Source organism: Podarcis cretensis (genome assembly GCF_951804945.1).
Source record: "Podarcis cretensis genome assembly, chromosome: 6".
NCBI classification, from domain to species: domain Eukaryota; kingdom Metazoa; phylum Chordata; class Lepidosauria; order Squamata; family Lacertidae; genus Podarcis; species Podarcis cretensis.
This window is the reverse complement of record NC_137175.1, coordinates 22,030,585-22,048,744: the sequence shown is the minus strand read 5'-3', so window position 1 is coordinate 22,048,744 and position 18,160 is coordinate 22,030,585. Positions and strand designations below refer to the sequence as shown.

Genomic DNA, 18,160 nt, shown 5'->3' with positions numbered 1-18,160 from the left:
TGAGACTACAATTCCCATCATCCCTGACCACTGGTCCTGCTAGCTAGGGATCATGGGAGTTGTAGGCCAAAAAGCATCTGGAGGGCCGAGACTGAGGAAGCCTGCTCAATAGCCTGACTCTGTCTGGGGATGTGACCTATATTCCCAATAAAATTCATCCTTTTGTTCTATTTGTTTATGTTTAAGAGCATCTTGGGTGGACTTGAGTGGAGGAGGGATGTATCTCCAAATAGAAAGTGGATATATTTTCCAATGCATGGCCTCAAGCGTTTACCTAGCCTACTGCATAACAAACATGGCTGTTACTTTTAAGGCAATTGTCAAGAAAACTAAGTTAAATATGAGTTTCAGCTTCTATTCTGAGCTCTGCACAAGCCTGAATTTGCAGAAATGTTTTCCCCGCCTGCAAATCCTGCCACTTTTGTTACTAGCTTTACAAAAATATAAAAGGATACCTGGTACGGATCTGTGTTGAGATCAAAATATTCAAGGAAGCCGGTAGCAAATTCACAGAACAGGAAGTTGTGAGTCTCGTTGATTGTCCTCATACACCAGTATGTGTTGTTGTTTGCACTGGTACAGGCACAGAATGGACCCACTGCAAATACAACAGTAACAATAGTTAAAGCTGAAAGTTTATAGTAAAGTATTGTATGTTGTGAGATAACCCATAAATCAAGGTAGTTCCTACAAATGCATGACCACACTGGGCTCTCCTGCCCATTTCAAGCAAGGCAGCAAGGAAATATGATTTACTGATACATTCCAGCTAAGTCAGAGAACTCAAGGTGGGCATGAACCACAGTTGGCAGTCCCATTCAGATTCCTAATCTGTGGTTTCCCACTCTTGTTCTGTTGAAAGGAATGCAAGACACTGTGCATAGCACTCTGGATCCCATGCTTAGCAGTCTCATATTATCTCTGAAACATCAGCGCTGCAAATGGCATTGTAATGTCAGGGAGCTTCCCTGTGGATGCCTCTCCCTCACAACTGAGTCTCTGCAACCAGTTCCCCACCACCACCTCTGAAATAAAAGGGGCAGGGCTCCCAGCTCCAAAAAGGGTGGGGTTCAGAAAGTTATTAGCACGAATGGAAATCAGCCACAGGTTTGTTTTGTTCTCTCCAATCTGCACTAAAGACACAGGGTGATGATGGGTCTTTCAGGGATATAGGAGACAACACTTCTCAGAGGCAATTCAGATCTATTTGGGGGACGCAATTGCATGCTTGCTTGTTTTGGTAGAAGAGTGCATAAAGAGTGCATAAGCTAATTACCTCTTGTGCCTTGACAGGCAACTCAACAGTCATGGTGAAGTGCATGCAGCCTTATGAGTTAGTATCAGGGGATATCTTACGTGTCCACAAGGGGGCAGTCTGCCAGTGCTGGTTGTCATGGGTGAAGCAAGTCAGGCCCGGCATACTGCACGTGTCATTGTTTTTAATCCTCTTGAGCAGCTTCCTCAGCTTCTTCTTCCGCCTCTGCTCTCTGAGGAGCCACAGCTTGTCCTTCTCTTGCAGGGCTTTCCTACAGCACAGAGACAAGGGTGCAGGGTGAACTAATAGCTCGTTGCATAACTTATACCAGCAGATTCATGGAAAATGAGGCTTATCAGTCGCTACTGATCAGAATGGCTATGCTCTTCATTCATTTCCTGTGTCTGGTATAGTCAAGAGGAAGGCAGATGAGGGCACCTTCAAAGAGAGCGCACTTTTCTCTATACTCTGAAATGGCACAGTCCAGAAATCCAGGTAGTGGATTGTTTTTGCTGGAACAGCACAACCAATACCTGCAATCCCAAATGTTTCCACATTGCATGTGAAGCACACCCACTTCCCACAATCCTTGCCCTCCAACCCTTACCAATTGTTAACTATGACCAAGATGTGCATGTGAGTCCTACAAGCAGAGGTTGAATCCCTATCATTTTCTTATGCTTCTGGTTAGATTTTTTGTTTGGAACTACTGCAGCAGAACTGAATTTCAGAGCATTTCACATTTGCTACTTGTCTAGTGATGCCTGCTTGCACTTACTTGAAAGGGTGGACACCAGAACCTTTGTGCCTCAGTTTGCCTTTGTGCTTAGTATGGAAGCTGCAAGACAAAAAACCCAGATGTACAATTATCTAAGAGACGATTGTTAAGTTGTGGGTGAACATATCAGATGACACAGCGATTCTTCAAACAGCTCTTGTTTATTCACAGGCCAGAACAGAACAGAACTGAAGGGTTCAGCCAGCCTGCTTATATAGAGCTCCACTAGAACGCAACAGTAACCATTTTCTGTAACTATCTAATCACTGAATGTCACTTTCATTCCCTTATTTGTATATGTGGACCTGAACTATCTAAAGTATCCCCCTGCTGGCCCAGGGTGAGAACTTCAGTACATAACAACGATCTCTCCTCCGTTTATGTTTTTTATACTTTCACTTCCCCGTAAGCTATAGGCAGCTTATGAAACGTGACCAAAACAATATTAAAATATAGAACAAAGGCATTAAGGTTCACTAAAAGGAAAGCAGAATTGAAGTAGCGGCAAGAGACAGAGGAGGAGGAGAGAGAACTTACCCCCCCACAATACAGAATAATGGAGTTGAAAGGGACCCCATGGATCATCTAGTAGCCCAACCCCCTGCAGTGCAGGAATATGGACCCATACAGGGTTCAAACCTGTGACCTTGGCGTCATCAGCACCACGCTAAACCAACTAAGCTAACCAGCAAGGCACACTATTCCCACCAAAAGCCAATATGGAAAGGGAGGGCTTTGTACTTTCTACATACGTTTGTTGTTGGTTAAGAACAAGATGGGTATAATGGGAAGTACTAAAAACTTTCTGGCCCCTTTCAACATGTTTTTTTTTTGCTCTCTTGAATTTCTCACTTTTTGTTTCCACGCAGTAACAAAAATGAAATATAACATAGGCACTAGAGCAGCAGAGGTCCCCCCCAACCCATGTAGCTACTTCAGGTCTAGTTTTCGGAAACAGCAGACGAGGAAGGAAACCTGCTTCTTGGTTTTACTACTTCGGACTGCAGGGTCAGCATTGCTAGCAATTCCCGTGAACAAAAAGCGAGAATGTAACAGAGAAGGGCTCTATCCTAGCTGTGCCAATGACACGCCCATTTTCTAAATGTAGGGATTTTTTTATTTATGGTTTTTGTTGCTGTTAGTTATGGAACAGGAATATTCTACCCAGCTGTAGGCTGAAGTGGTGCAGTCCAGGCACAAGTCCACTGTTCCATCAGCTGGTTGTGACAACGAGGCCCACATCTTTAAAATATTCCAAAGCAGGGCAATAATGAAACATGTAATAATTCCCTTAGAGGCAGGTGATTTGATAAGCCTGGTGCTCAAGATACGGGTGGGGAAAACATTGCTGTGGGAATCCCAAAGAACGTGGTAGGCAAGAGGAAGCATCTCTTTGCACTGCTAAGAATTTCCAACAGCCTCGTAGTTTGTATGGCCAACTTGCCCAAGCTAATAATAATAACCCCACCCCCACCCCACCCCAGAAACTACTTCTTAAGGTTTGCGAATCCAGGATAGGTGGAGGAGTACCTTATCTTGTTACAGTCACATTCCTCTGGTCGCTTCTTCTTCAAATGACCTCTCACCTCCCTTAGGTTTTTAATTTTATTTTGTAGAGTTTCAATCTAGCAACAGCAGAAAGTAAGGACACAAGGGAAAGCTGTAAGATGCATTGGTTAGGTTTCTTCTATCCAGTTGGTGTCAATAACACACACACACCCTTTTAACATCTTCATAAACACAACCCCAATAAGGCTCCATCAGAGCTACACATTTAAAGCAGTATTGTACCACTCTAAACAAACATGGCTTTCCCCAATGAATCCTGGAAACTTTGGTTTGTTATGGGTGTTTGAGACCTGTTAGAAGACCCCTATTCTCACACAGCTATAGTTTTTGGAGGGTTTTAACACTCAACCCCTCTTCCCAGAAAACTCTGGGGATCGTAGCTCTGTGAGCAGAGCAGGGGAGTCCTAACAGCTCTCCACATCTTTAATAAACTACAGTTCCCAGGATCCTTTGGGGGATGGCATGACAAGCCAGGGGTGTCCAAACGTTTTCCAAAGAGGGCCAGATTTGATACAGTGAACATGCATGAGGGCCAACCAAAGTTGTTGACCTTTTTTTAACTGGCACATGGGCCGGATTAGGCCCCTGAAACGGACTTTGGACCTGCCTGGTTTAAAGCGGTACAATACTGCTTTAATTGTATAGTGCAGATGGGTTCTCAGTCTCTTGTTGCACTTTCACCCCTCTTTGAAAAACCAAGAGATTTAAGCTGGTGTACCAAATTTTCCTCTCTAGCCAGAAGCCAAGCTTGACAGCTGCATTCTTCAGTCTGTTAAGTGACGGACATTTGGAACTGCCGAAGAAATAAGAGCAATTTCTAGCTAGCTATTAGCTTGAATTGGCAAGTGCTTTCCCTCAGGAAGATCATCGTACTTGCATCATTGCACTGCGGAGGGGAGAGCTGCATTTCTATTATTTGCAAGAAACCTTCCTAATCCTCAAAAGATGCAATATGTCAGGCACTAAGTAGACAAACTAACACCAGCTCTTACAGTAATTTGTTGAAAATGTTGGAATAGATTGGGAGTCTCTTTAAAGACAAGGGCTGATGGTCATGTTTTTTCTTTGCCTTGTTTTAAAAAGATAAAAACACAGGCACGAGGCTATGCCCATGTCTGACGTTGTAATCTCTCTCATTACAGAGTGATGGGGCTACACAAGTTCTTGTTAGTTATTTATTACATTTATTTCTCACCTTTCCTCCAAGGAGCTCAAGGTGGCATACATAGTTCTGCCTTCCCCTCCATTTTATTCTCCCAACAACCCTGTAAGGCAGATGTTAGGCTGAGAGACCGTGATTGGCCCAAGGTCATCAAGTGTGCTTCATGGTTTAGTGAGGACCACAACCCTGGTCTCCCAGGCCCTAGTCTGACACTCTAACCACTACACCACACTGGATCTAGACATGGCAGAGCACACATTTTGGGGTGTAAGGTCCCTCTTTGAACTGTGGGATCTCCAATTAAATCACATCAAACTGCAGGGATAGGAAATATTGTAGAAAGCTACTGCTAGGCAGAATACACAGCACTGGTTTAGAATAAATCTTTAGTCTGAATGCAAAGGCTGCAGGAGGGGAGAGATCAGAAAGAAGAGGATGTCTTCATACATTTTTCTGCACCCTCCTGGGGTGGCATTTATGCTGATTACATTATAGGGATGTCACTCTCTAAACATTTTTTAATAGAAACACAAGGTGGGTTTCCTCATTTTTGCATGATAATATGGCATGTGTGTCTGCTATTTCTAAGCACGATACAACCTTCCTTTTCATTTTCCATGGTTGATTACTTCTATTTTCAAAATGGTTGTCATTGATTTTCTAACACTGGGCATATCGGTTAATACTGTTCAGAAATCACTACGACAATGATTGAGATCAAAAGCCCTTCCATGGACCAAGGGAAACCCTTAGGTGCATCCCTTTTACAAAAATTCACTCAACAAAGTAGTAAACCACCATGCACAAAACAGTGAGAAAATATTTCAAAGGAGTTTCTGTATAGCAGCAACAATTGTTCTTGGCAAGAAGGAGCTACTGACTGTCTACCAATCTCTGCCTTCAAAGGCGAAACTGTCTGCAGACTCTGACCTGGAGATGATGGGAAAGTGTGTGTGTGGGGGGGGGGGGAATATACTGTCAATACTATCCATCTTCATTTGCTGCATTTGCTTAAAAAGAAAACAGACCAATTAACACAGTGAAGAGGCTTAGCAGCTGGTCCCATTCTACCAAACATTTCAAGAGACCAGCAGCATCCATTGCCTCCAAACATTTTACAGCTGACCAAGCGGCACTCACTCAAAAGCTGACAGCTGCCCAGTTACTGCTTCCCCTTGATACCTTTGATCACGCTGCCACCCTTTGTTAAAAAGAATGTAGACAGCACACAATTTAGAAGAGGTAGATTCTCTGGGGCTGGAACCTACAACCTGGTCAGGCGAGTCTGCCTGAGATATTATGCAAAGTCTGGCTAAGGGTCTGCAGCCTCCCAGTTTTGGTAAGGCATCAAGAGTTGCTAGTGTCTAGGAATGCAAATTCAAGTGGTGTTTGCCGTGTGTGCCACTCACCTCATGGTCTATATGAAGCTTATGGTCCTTCCAAGCTTGCAGTGATTTGTACAGATCTGTGTCACACTGAACGGTGTCATTCTCTAAGATGTAACATCTGGGAAGGGGGGGGGAAAGGTCACTGGACTGGCCAGCAGAGCAAGGACTGTAAAAGGCAACATACCATAGCTGTCAACTTTCAGATTTGAAAATAAGGGATCAGCAGCCTCGAAAATAAGGGGTCAGCAGCCTCACCTGTCCTGGAGACAGTCTACGGGATATCTAACAATCCGGGATAGCAGCAGGAAGCGGCGATGGAATAAGGGAATTTCCCACAAAAAAAGGGAAGGTTGACAGCTATGCAACATACTTACACTAGAAGAAAGCATCAGGTTCACGAGCAGGGGTGCAAAATGGCTCCCAAAGGTGACATACAGCATTTGACCACTGTCAAATGTGTTAAGAAGCATCGCAATCTATTTTATAATCCCTTCCCCTACTTTGGAAACAGGAGCTGCGATCAAGCCATTCTTTTAGCCCTTGGAATTCACAATGTTGTCCTTAATGTGCATACATTGTAGTATTTCAGTGCTCGTGATAGAGCTTCCACTACATAGTAGCTTATATTTCCCAATCATCTTGAAAACTGATTTGAGAGTTAAATTGGACAGATGTGGTCCTCAACATGCCCATAAACTCTCTTGGATTAGAGCAGCGGGTAGAATTTAACACCCTGTTCTTTCATTTGTTCCATCAGCACAAACACTGCAGCTTGCCAGATGGAACCACCCCCCCCTCTCTTCCTCCTGCATTCTGTTCTGGGGACTCTCCCATAGCTATTTTTTGGGGGGTGGGGGAAGCCCCATTGTGGAAGCAGAAGACCTTGTTCAGGGCCTGGTTAGACAAATTCTGCCCACTGTCTTGTATTTTGCATTTCACTTTTTAAAATAAAATAAAATGTATAAACAACTTGATCAAAATGTTCTCCAAGCAGCGTACTAATAAAAAGAAAACAGGTGAAATCCCCAAAATAATTAAAAACAAATCTCAGCACTCTTAGCAAACTACACTTCACAGGATGCTTTAGGAGAAGCCATGACAGTTTAAACAGGTTTAAGAGTGCTTTAAATGCACAGTGCAGATGGGGCCTTGCCACTCTGCAAAGTGGCACATATACTGCTGTAATGGTAATTTCAACTATGCTTCAGTAGGACTTACCTATGTGTCACTTTTATTAAGTTAGGGGCTGCATTCTCTGAAATGCTGCCTGTTCCACTGTATTCCTCCACATCCTTATCACCGTCTTCTCCTTCAGCATCTTTATCATATTTGTTCTTAGCCGTGATATTTCTGGGTAAGACGGGCTGGTAGCCATCCTCCAAATCCAAGTTGTACACCTCTCCATCAAGCTCAACAGCCACAGAACGAATTGAGCGACTCCGAATATAGCTTGCCTTGTATTCTGTGGAAAGGAGGACAAAACAGAGCTTGCCTTTCTCTGTCTTAATACAGCATATGTGGGTTTGACATGCAGGAAAGTGCCATTCAGTATGCTCAGGACATCACATGAAAATCAACATGGAAATATGGAAACATCTCTCTTATCCTACAACTCCAGCAAACAACGTTGTCTTCCTTACAAGTAAAACTCTTCTATCTCCTTCCACAATAACATTTGACAGGGTTGATAGAAGCCAGACAATTGCTTTAGTGGGCGAGAGCAGGGTTTCTCAAACTTGGGTCTCCAGCTGTTTTTGGACTACAACTCCCATCATCCCTAGCTAGCAGGACCAGTGATCGGGGATGATGGGAATTTTAGTCCAAAAACAGCTGGAGACCCAAATTTAGGAAACCCTGGGCTAGATGCCCACAAGATGCCTGTTGGACCTCCCAGGCTGAGATTATCTTTCTGCTGGTGTGGGATTAGTCAAACCTCTAGGTTGCATTTTTATACACAACCAGTATCAGTCCATTAGTTAAAGTATTGGAATCAGTTAAGTCCCACCTTTGCTATGGAATCATCTTGAGGAACTGAGCAAACCTCTTGCCTGCTAAATTTCCCACCTGCAATTTGAGAATAATAAACCCTAAGTACCGTAGGTTCCCATGAGAAAGCAAAAATAAAGATGGGCAAGAGCTTTGTAAAATTGTGTTATATACATGAGTATCAGCAGCAGGAAGAACAGCAGCAGCATAAGCAGTAGTACATTGGGTGTGTGTGGATTTTTAAAAGCAGAATGTTTCTATGCATCTTCTTCTTTGGCAATCCATCATGGCCGAGTAAGATTGTCTTGCATGAACACGGTCTTAACGGTGCCCGTAAGTGACTGTGGAGGCCAATTCTGAATCCACAAGTCCTTCCACAGTGGGGACATAGGTTTCCATGTTGATCGTGGTGAGGATTTGCCAAACATGCCTTCATTTCTCTGCATGCAATAATGCTGTAAAGAATTTCTGTCTAATAATTTACTTACAGCCACAAGGTGGCAGTAGACACCCAGAATACCGAAAGGAAGATATGAGAATTATGTCCGTTGCCAACTTCCCAAGAATGCCAAATAACAACTCTTTAAGAACCCTTTTTGGAGTTGCTGGTAGCCTTTCCTTAAAATTTCCTCAGATACAAAATCCTTAACTTTCCCCATGGAGACAAATCAGAGACACACCTGAGTTAAAGAACATGGTTTTCTCATTTATCCTCTCTACCTGGTCTCTCTCGATTTCAACTCCATTCTAAAAATCAAGCAGGTTTTAAACTTCCTATCTTTAAGCTCCAGGTCCAGGGCCATGATTCAATATTCCTCTGCTGCTTGTATTTCCTCTCCCATTCAGACAAGCAAACTTCCTAAGTGAAGCTCTGCATAGTCTGGGCTGCAAAAGCTCTTTCCTCTGGGCACAGAAAGCCCAATCAACTCAGCAGGCTTGAATACTGCTGGGATACCCTTGCAAGCTCACTGTCGGCTGTGTCTGCTTTCACCTCTCTTAACAAAAGAGTTGTGCGGTTCAATAGCAGAGCCATCTGCTTTGCGTGCAGAAGATACCAGGTTCAATCCCTGGCACTTCCAGGCAGGGCTAGGAGAAACCAGTCTGAAATTCTGGAGACCTGCTGCCAATCAGTATAAAGATGAACCAGTGGGTTGTGTCAGTATGATGAAGTTTACTGTGGTCACACTCCTGATCAATAGCTATTGCTGGCATTGTTTTAGGGCAGGGGTCAGCAACCTTTTTCGGCAGGGGGTCGGTCCACCGTCCCTCAGACCATGTGCTGGGCTGGGCTATATTTTTTTTGGGGGGGGGGGATGAACAAATTCCTATGGCCCACAAATAACCCAGAGGTGCATTTTAAGTAAAAGGGCACATTCTACTCATGTAAAAACACGCTGATTCCTGGACGGTCCGCGGACCAGATTGAGAAGGCGATTGGGCTGCATCCAGCCCCCGGGCCTTAGGTTGCCTACCCCTGTTTTAGGGGGAAAGGCATAGCAAAATGGCATCAGAGTGGCTGGAGTAACCCAGTATATTGGACATTACGAAGGTGGAGGGAAAAGTTTGACATACCTTTTCATTGTTGGCCCCTCTAATTTTTAGTAACATTTAATTTGACTCTTGCCAGATGGCTTTACACAAGCTACTCTTTCCCAGTCTCCGTCACCATCCCTTTATCAGCAGCACTGAGATACTACTACTACTACAGTGGTACCTCAGGTTACATACACTTCAGGTTACATATGCTTCAGGTTACAGACTCCGCTAACCCAGAAATAGTGCTTCAGGTTAAGAACTTTGCTTCAGGATGAGAACAGAAATTGGGCTCCGGCGGTGCGGCAGCAGCAGGAGGCCCCATTAGCTAAAGTGGTGCTTCAGGTTAAGAACAGTTTCAGGTTAAGTACGGACCTCCGGAACGAATTAAGTACTTAACCTGAGGTACTACTGTACTAATAATAATAATACTGACCTACCTTTAAGGATTATGCCAAGGCGTACTGAAGGGAGGAATGCTACATATGAGAAATGCTACATAAATACAAATTTATATCTGAAGTACTTATTATCGCAATTATTTCAACCCCTGTCCTAATTACTCCTCACACTGAATCATCATTTCGCACTGTTTTCAGCACACTGAGCTGATGAGTTCACTTGAGCTTTTTCACCACCTGGGACTCAGGCTTTCCACCTGAGGTTCAGCCAGGTGAATCATAGCTCAAGGGGGAGAAATAGATTCTAATTTATGGAACATTTGACTAAAATGTGGGAACTCCCTTCCTTTTCAATACATAGAGGAAGTCCCAAGGAGCTACACCCAAATAGTTATAAGAAACAAAGGGAGGCTTTCTTAGCAAGAACCAACTTCCTTTTGTTGTTGACCTTCTTCTCTGTATGCATGAGCTGCCAATTTTTCTTTTCTTCCAAATATGTCAATGCTGAACAAAATGTTATTTTAAAAAAACATCCAACAACCAATGGGAGATACATGTGTAAATATTTGTACAAGTTGAATGGAGGAGAGGGTATTTTAATATATATATATATATTTAAACGATGGCTTCATTTTCAGCTTCAAACTACTATGAATGCCTATATATAAGCTAGAAGAAGAAGAGTTTGATTTTGATATCCCGCTTTATCACTACTCTAAGGGACACGGGTGGAGCTGTGGTCTAAACCACAGAGCCTAGGGCTTGCCGATCAGAAGGTCGGTGGTTCGAATCCCCGCAACGGGGTGAGCTCCCACTGCTTGGTCCCTGCTCCTGCCCACCTAGCAGTTCGAAAGCATGTTGAGTGCAAGTAGATAAACAGGTACTGCTCCGGTGGGAAGGTAAATGGTGTTTCCGTGCGCTGCTCTGGTTTGCCAGAAGCGGCTTAGTCATGCTGGCCACATGACCTGGAAGCCGTACGCCAGCTCCCTCAGTCAATAAAGCGAGATGAGCGCCGCAACCCCAGAGTCAGCCACGACTGGACCTAATGGTCAGGGGTACCTTTACCTTTATGGAGTCTCAAAGCGGCTAACATTCTCCTTTCCCTTCCTCCCCCACAACAAACACTCTGTGAGGCGAGTGGGGCTGAGAGACTTCAAAGAAGTGTGACTAGCCCAAGGTCACCCAGCAGCTGTCTGTGGAGGAGCAGAGTCACGAACCCGGTTCCCCAGATTACGAGACTACTGCTCTTAACCACTACACCACACTGGTTAGTTGGTAAATCCAACTGGCTTTTGGGTCCCTTTTTAGATCCAGGAGCCAATGGCCAATGTATTTCTTTCTCTCTCTCTCTCTCTCTCTCTCTCTCTCTCTCACACACACACACACACACACACACTGTCATCTGGTCATCTGTGGGGAACCTCTGGTTTTCCAGATGTTGCTGAACTCCATCAGCTCTAGAAAGCATGGCAAGTGGCATGGGATGATGGGCATTGATGTTCCAGGAACACCTGGAGGGCCAAAGGTTCCCCACACCTGTATTAGGTTGACTCCCTCACAAGCCAATAGTGTAGTAGCAAAACAGGGAGATGAACTGTTGTTTCTGTGTTGTGTGATGAGATTCCAGCAACAACACCTGGAATAATTACAATAATTGCAGTGGAAAAGGAGGCAATGCTTTATAAGGAAAAGATAAACTTTGCATCTGGCACAAGCATGATCAGCATTCAGGTTGCTATTAACTGTTCTTTAAGTACTCATCTTTCACACCTGATTACTAGAATGCACCTGCCAAGCCAATTGCTTGTATCTCAGAACATGGGTAAATGATGGTTCTCTCAGGAAAAAGCAGAGGGACTGAAATGAATCCCACAGTTTCCTTATCCTAGGATTTCCCCCACAACATTCTTTCTGCATAAAGCAGAAAGGTTTGAATTTCTGATGAACAATGGAAGAGCTGTTCCATTTCTTACCACTGAATGACTAGGTTGGATCAGGCAGTGGACATTTCATAACTATTATAATTTTTTTAAACTAAATTTAAAAACAGCTTTTCCACACGCCGCAAAAATTAACATATTAGCACAAGTCAGCCATACCTCATGCCTTCAACATAACTTATTCTCAGTAAATATTGAAACATCATAGTTCCCACCAAAGAGGAAAAATGACTTCCATATGTTATTATTCCAAATCACATTAATTTGACTAAGCACTAGTCAATAATTAATTAACCACCCAATCAAATAGTCAGCAGTGCTGACTGTTCTCCGGAAGCTAGTTTAAGCTTTCTCCCGGTGCTGATGAAAACCCCAACATTCCTGGAACTAGAAAAAGTTTGTGGCCTGCAAAACCTCTGCCCCCCCAAAAAACATAACAACAACAACAACAACAACAATTTGCTGTTGGCAGTAGTTTGATTTTTTTAAAATAAATAAATAAATAAATAAAATCTGGCCACTATTATTCTTGTTATTAAATTTCTATCCTGCCCTCCTTAAGCAGCCACAACCAGGTAGCAGAAACAATCCACTTAAAAATAAGATAAAAACATGTCCCATGGTGCTCTGCTGTCCTGCTGCTGTGTTTCTGCAGGTATGACTATGTGGTGTGCATATCTGACAAATGTGTGTGGGCTAAAGGAGCAGTAACGGGCCGTTAACATGTCGCCCTCCAAGAGTTGGCCAATCTCGAATGAGACTTTTGGGGCTGAAAATATTAACCCTCCTTTTTGTAAGACAAACCAATGAACTACTGTGCATTTACTGCATGAACGAAATATTGTTTGGAATGGCACTTGGGTTTCTGACACCTGTAAACTGAGATAAGCACATGGTTAACTGGGGTGTTGTGAGGATTTGGAAAGGTTCCAATAAATTATTTCCCTATGCTTGATCTGCGTAAAGTACCATAAGTGATGATATTCTGCCCCACTTAAGTATAACTTTTCGGTATAGTCTGCCCCCCACTTTAAGCGTAACTTTGTCAAATTAAGTGCCTCCTGATTCTCCAGAAGTCACTAGTGAGTCCATGCAACTGTGCTCACTGTTCCTTCAAGAACAAGTTAATTGAACTACAGCTCAAGCATTATTTAAAGATTATCTGTAGTGCCACAAATTCCAAGCAGCAAGAGTAGCTGGCGATTTCACCTGAGAACCAATGATTTTATTCACCTAAAAATTAGCTTAGCAGTTACTAATCAGCTTGCAAGGCAAATATAAAGGAAGAAAATCAATTTAAACTCCCTGTTTGAAGCTTGTGCCAGGTCATTACCGAGAAAGCCTAATCTGCTGAATAATTAAGGCTCTGCATTTGTGGAGCGAGGCGAAGGAAACTTTACAGACGAATAATAATTCTGAGCTGCTGTTTTGGCTCTTTTCATCTATAATTAGACTATGCACTTCAAATATAGATATTAACCTGACTCAAGTTTAAAAGGAGAGCCTGTGGAATAGGCTATGTCAAAAAGGCACCTGGGCTTTGACAAGGAAAGTCAATCTGTTTGGGAGGCAACTCTGGTTCAATGTCAACAGCGGCACCTGTCGTTCAACCCGAGAAGAGAATATTACAAGCAAGCAGCTTTGAGAACAAGCAAGTCCACCCAACGTAATTATTGATGCTGTAACACCCAAGTTCTGCTTGCTTGTTCTCCCATCAGCACACAGAGGGGAAAGTGGGGCCAAGCTTCCTGGCATCGTGTCTTTTGCCAGCCCTGCCTTCTGCACATTAGTTGAAGAGATCTGAAAGAGGGAATTGCTCTAAGGCTCTTGATCATGCACGATTCTAAATAGCGCAGTGAGCCCATTCACAGACAACAGGCTCCGTGCTACAGACCTTCCTGAATGAGAGTTGGGCCATGTCAGGCACAGCTAGGATGATCTCCATGTTGGTGGAAGCAGGACCAGAGGAATAAACCATTTCTACACATGTAGCTTTGGGTTACCTCTTTGATACGCAGCTGCACTTGGAAGGCTATTATTCTGTTGCTCAAAAGCAACTTGACCTCACAGGACTAGAATGACCTGTGCAGCCTGCAAAGTAGATCCCCAAGTCAGCTTTTGTGCAGCCTGCCAGCTGCTGTACTGCTACTTCTGAAGCAGGCACAACAAGCATTTGGGTGTGACCTCAGTTGTGCTCGTCATAGCCCAGAAGTAATGTTAATTAACTCCGGGGTTTTCTTTAATTTTATTTAAAGCTCGGCAAATGCTTGGAAATTATCCCACGCTCGTTCATACTTATCTGATCATACTTTTCTTTCCTATTGGATTTTAACTTTAGTTTGTTCTGAATGTCATACTGTGTTTTGGTTACTGTAAGGTGTCTTGAATTTGATGGGAAGTTTGAATAATGCCTTTCAAATAAACACACAGTATATACACAACAGACATGTAAATTTGAAATATGGTTTTAAAAGTTGAGCAAGGTTCACACAGGTATTTGAAGTGCATGAACAATTCTGGGCCAGGATACCTAAAGGACTTTCTCCTTCCATGCAAGCCTGCCTACCAAATACCGTATTTTTCGATCTATAGGATGTACACGACCATTGGATGCACCTTCTTTTAGAGGGAGAGAACAAGAAAAAAAATTCTCCCCCTCCCTGGAACGGAGCCCCTTCCATTTCTTCTTCCGCTTGGCTGGAGGGGCGCTGCACAGCTCTCCCTCTCTGCTGAAGCCAGGACAATGTTGCTCTCCTGGCTTCAGCCTCTGGAGCGCAGCGGGACCTCCCACTGTGTTCCGGAGGATTCGGAGCGCAGCGCGAGTTCCCACTGCGCTCTGGAGGCTTCAGGTTCCTTTCGTGGAAGCAAGGAGTGTCTTGCTCTCCTGGCTTCAGCAAAAGGAACCCGAAGCCTCCGGAGCGCAGCGGGACCTCCAGCTGTGTTCCGGAGGCTTCAGGCGGCTATCCCTGAAGCCTGGAAAGCGAGGGGGGGTCGGTGTGCACCGACCCCTCTCGCTCTCCAAGCTTCAGCGAAAGCAACGCGAAGCCTCCGGAGCGTGGAGGGAGTGCTCTCTCTGTGCTTCGGAGGCTTTGCGTTGCTATCGCTGAAGCCAAGGAGCCTGCATTCGCTCCATAGGACGCACACACATTTCCCCTTACTTTTTGGAGGGGAAAAAGTACGTCCTATAGAGCAAAAAATACGGTAGGTTCTCCTTGGCAGCACAGGTGCAGCTGGTAAAGATATTGGAGCCTTCTCAGTCACTGCACTTCATTGTGCAACTCCCTGTTCAACGAGGCTCATCTTGCCACCCCTTCCAGTTTTGATGGCCTTTGGCAATTTTGCAAAGACCTTCCCTTTCTGGGCAGGGTCTTGGCCAATCAAGTTTAAGTTCCATTGCACTTGTATTCTTCCATTTTAACATGTAATATTTCTTATTGCTGAGATGTCATTTCTGATTTTTCAATATGTCATAAGCTACCTTAAGCACTTTATTTAAAAATATGGTATTTGAATGCATACACCCACCCACCCACACCCAGTCGTACCTTGGAAGTTGAACGTAATCCATTCCGCAAGTCCATTCGACTTCCAAAACATTCAGAAACCAAAGCGTGGCTTGTGATTGGCTGCAGGAAGCCACAGAACTTGCAGAAACCCCATCGGACGTTTGGCTTCCAAAAATAGTTCGCAAACCAGAACAGTCACTTCTGGGTTTGTGGCGTTTGGGAGCCAAAACGTTTGGGTTTGGGAGCCAAAACGTTTGAGAACTAAGCTGTTTGAAAACCAAGGTACAACTGTGTGTGTGTGTGTGTGTAGTTTAATTATTCAGGTCAGGTTTTTCTCCATCATGCAAAGAGACAAGAAGCTTGACCGTTTACTTACTCTTCTTGGAGAAGAGCTTCTTTCGTCGCCCGATGGGACTCAGCTTGTATTCATTCTCCTCGCAGTTGCAGTCCTCACTGTTCCTGCTGTAGTACTTGGGCATGAGGTTGGAGACACCTTTGCTGCTTCCTGGAGCTGTAAGGCTGGCCATCCCTTTGCATTTGTGCAGCTTGAGCCTCCCGCTGGCATCTTCCATGCACTGCCATTTCTGAAACGGGAGAGAAATGTTCCCAAAATGGCATGATAGAGGCAAATGTTCTTCTACGTACTTTGGACATTCAAAGTTGGTTGGTGGTATTCTCAGAAGATCAAATCACAATTATCTGTCCCACAGCAGATGTTGTTAATTTAACATAAACATGATAGTGGTGCAGAAGAGCTGGGGGGGGGGTCACATTTGGCAACCAATGCACCCCATTTGCTTTCAGATAGTACATGGATAGATGAGTCTAAAAAGCCAGGAACACAAATTTTCACGGCCCTCCAGTGGCTATGGTGGCTCATTTACCAGAGGCTTAGTTGGGTCAGAATCAAGTATACCAGGCATAGGCAACCTTCAGCCCTCCAGATGCTTTGGCCTACAACTCCCATGATCCCTAGCTAACAGGACCAGTGGTCAGGGATGATGGCAATTGTAGTCCAAAACATCTGGAGGGCCGAAGGTTGTCTATGCCTGAAGTATACATTTCCAGACTTAACGCTAAATACATTACTTCTGGTAAATGAGCTACAGTGGTACCTCGGGTTACAGACACTTCAGGTTACAGATGCTTCAGGTTACAGACTCCGCTAACCCAGAAATAGTACCTCAGGTTAAGAACTTTGCTTCAGGATGAGAACAGAAATCGCGTGGCGGCAGCAGGAGGCCCCATTAGCTAAAGTGGTACCTCAGGTTAAGAACAGTTTCAGGTTAAAAACGGACCTCCAGAACGAATTAAGTTCTTAACCCGAGGTACCACAAGCAGAGGGGTGCATTGGTTGCCAGATGTGAAATATATTGGCATTACTTTTAGCTCTCCTACCTCACTGTTACGAAACTTTGAGATAGCAATACATAAATAAAAGGAGATTTTATCAATTTTCCAAAAACTGAAAATAATGTGGCATGTCCAAATTTAACCAACTCATCAAAATGCAACACTGAAGATTGTCTTGTGCAATATTATGCATGTTTACTCAAAAGCAACATCCACTGTATTTAAGGGCCTGACTTCCTAGTAAGTGTGTTCAGGTTTGATGCCTTAGCGTGAAACTCTGTATCTGCTTTTCTGAGAGTAAAGTCTATAGAACTTGGTAGGAAATACTTTTCGGTAGACATTATTATTTTGTTAAAGTCCCCCTTCCTCAATCAAGACAGTTGTTGATAGCTCATATTCCTATGCCTTCTTGATATGAAGGAGAAGTGAAAATCTCCCCATTTCAGCTGCTATGAAAACTTGGGATATGCTTAAAAGATACTTAAATCCATCAATATCTTCAATGGGTTTTTTATTTAAAATGAAATGTTAAACATAGCAAAGTAATCTGAAATTGTAGGTATGAAGTGGTTAAGACTTCTAGGTGCTTTAAAACATTGACACTGTATGAGATTTAATGAATTTAAGAGGGACTTCAATGGTCAGAATTTGCAACATTCAACATTTTCAACTGAGAAGTTACATGAACATTGCAGTCACAAACTTTAATGAGCATCTCTGCCTGAAATTGATTATTATCAGTACAAGTTCAAAAGGATTGTTAACAACTATTCCAGCTAATTGTGACAGAGGCAATACAGAGTGGAAATAAATTTAAAGTATGATGTGAAATGAAGCCAGGTTCAACAAGTATGGAAACGGAATGAATTGTGGTGGTAGTGTTGTTTTTAAGTAGAGCAACAAATTCTATTTGTAATATTAAAAGCTCTTAAGATAATGCTGCTACTGAACATTAAACAAGGCGAACAAGATAAACAAGGCCAATATTGTTTTCATTTGTAAGACAAGGAGATGGAACTTGTTTCTAAAGTACCTAGCCTCCATATAATCTAGGTTTTAATAGACAAGACCAGCCCCTTAGTTTGTGGCCAAGAAGCTACAGTGAACCACTATGAACTCGCACTCTAAACCCCTAAATAATTGGTGCCTGATGGTCTATCTCTTTAAAATAAGCTAGTGTCTTCATTCTGCATCAACAGCAGTCTGTGAACTGTCTTCAAGGGCAAAGAAGTAAAAGAAGTAAAGTCTTACACTCCCAAAGACAACATGGACCTAGCACTGAAGGCACA

At 43.5% G+C, this 18,160-nt stretch overlaps 1 protein-coding gene across 3 annotated transcripts in view; it reads right to left on the bottom strand.

Moving 5' to 3' along the window:
• Positions 1–18,160, bottom strand: part of SULF2 (sulfatase 2) — a 280,685-nt gene that overhangs the window by 4,535 nt on the left and 257,990 nt on the right. For all 3 annotated transcript variants that reach the window (XM_079979106.1, XM_079979105.1, XM_079979107.1), the window contains 7 exons: positions 15,895–16,102; positions 7,371–7,614; positions 6,174–6,270; positions 3,564–3,658; positions 2,034–2,093; positions 1,357–1,526; positions 456–598 (listed from right to left, as the gene is read on the bottom strand). In XM_079979106.1, coding sequence (XP_079835232.1) covers positions 456–598; positions 1,357–1,526; positions 2,034–2,093; positions 3,564–3,658; positions 6,174–6,270; positions 7,371–7,614; positions 15,895–16,102 — 1,017 coding nt within the window. The remainder of the gene's footprint in view (positions 1–455; positions 599–1,356; positions 1,527–2,033; positions 2,094–3,563; positions 3,659–6,173; positions 6,271–7,370; positions 7,615–15,894; positions 16,103–18,160) is intronic.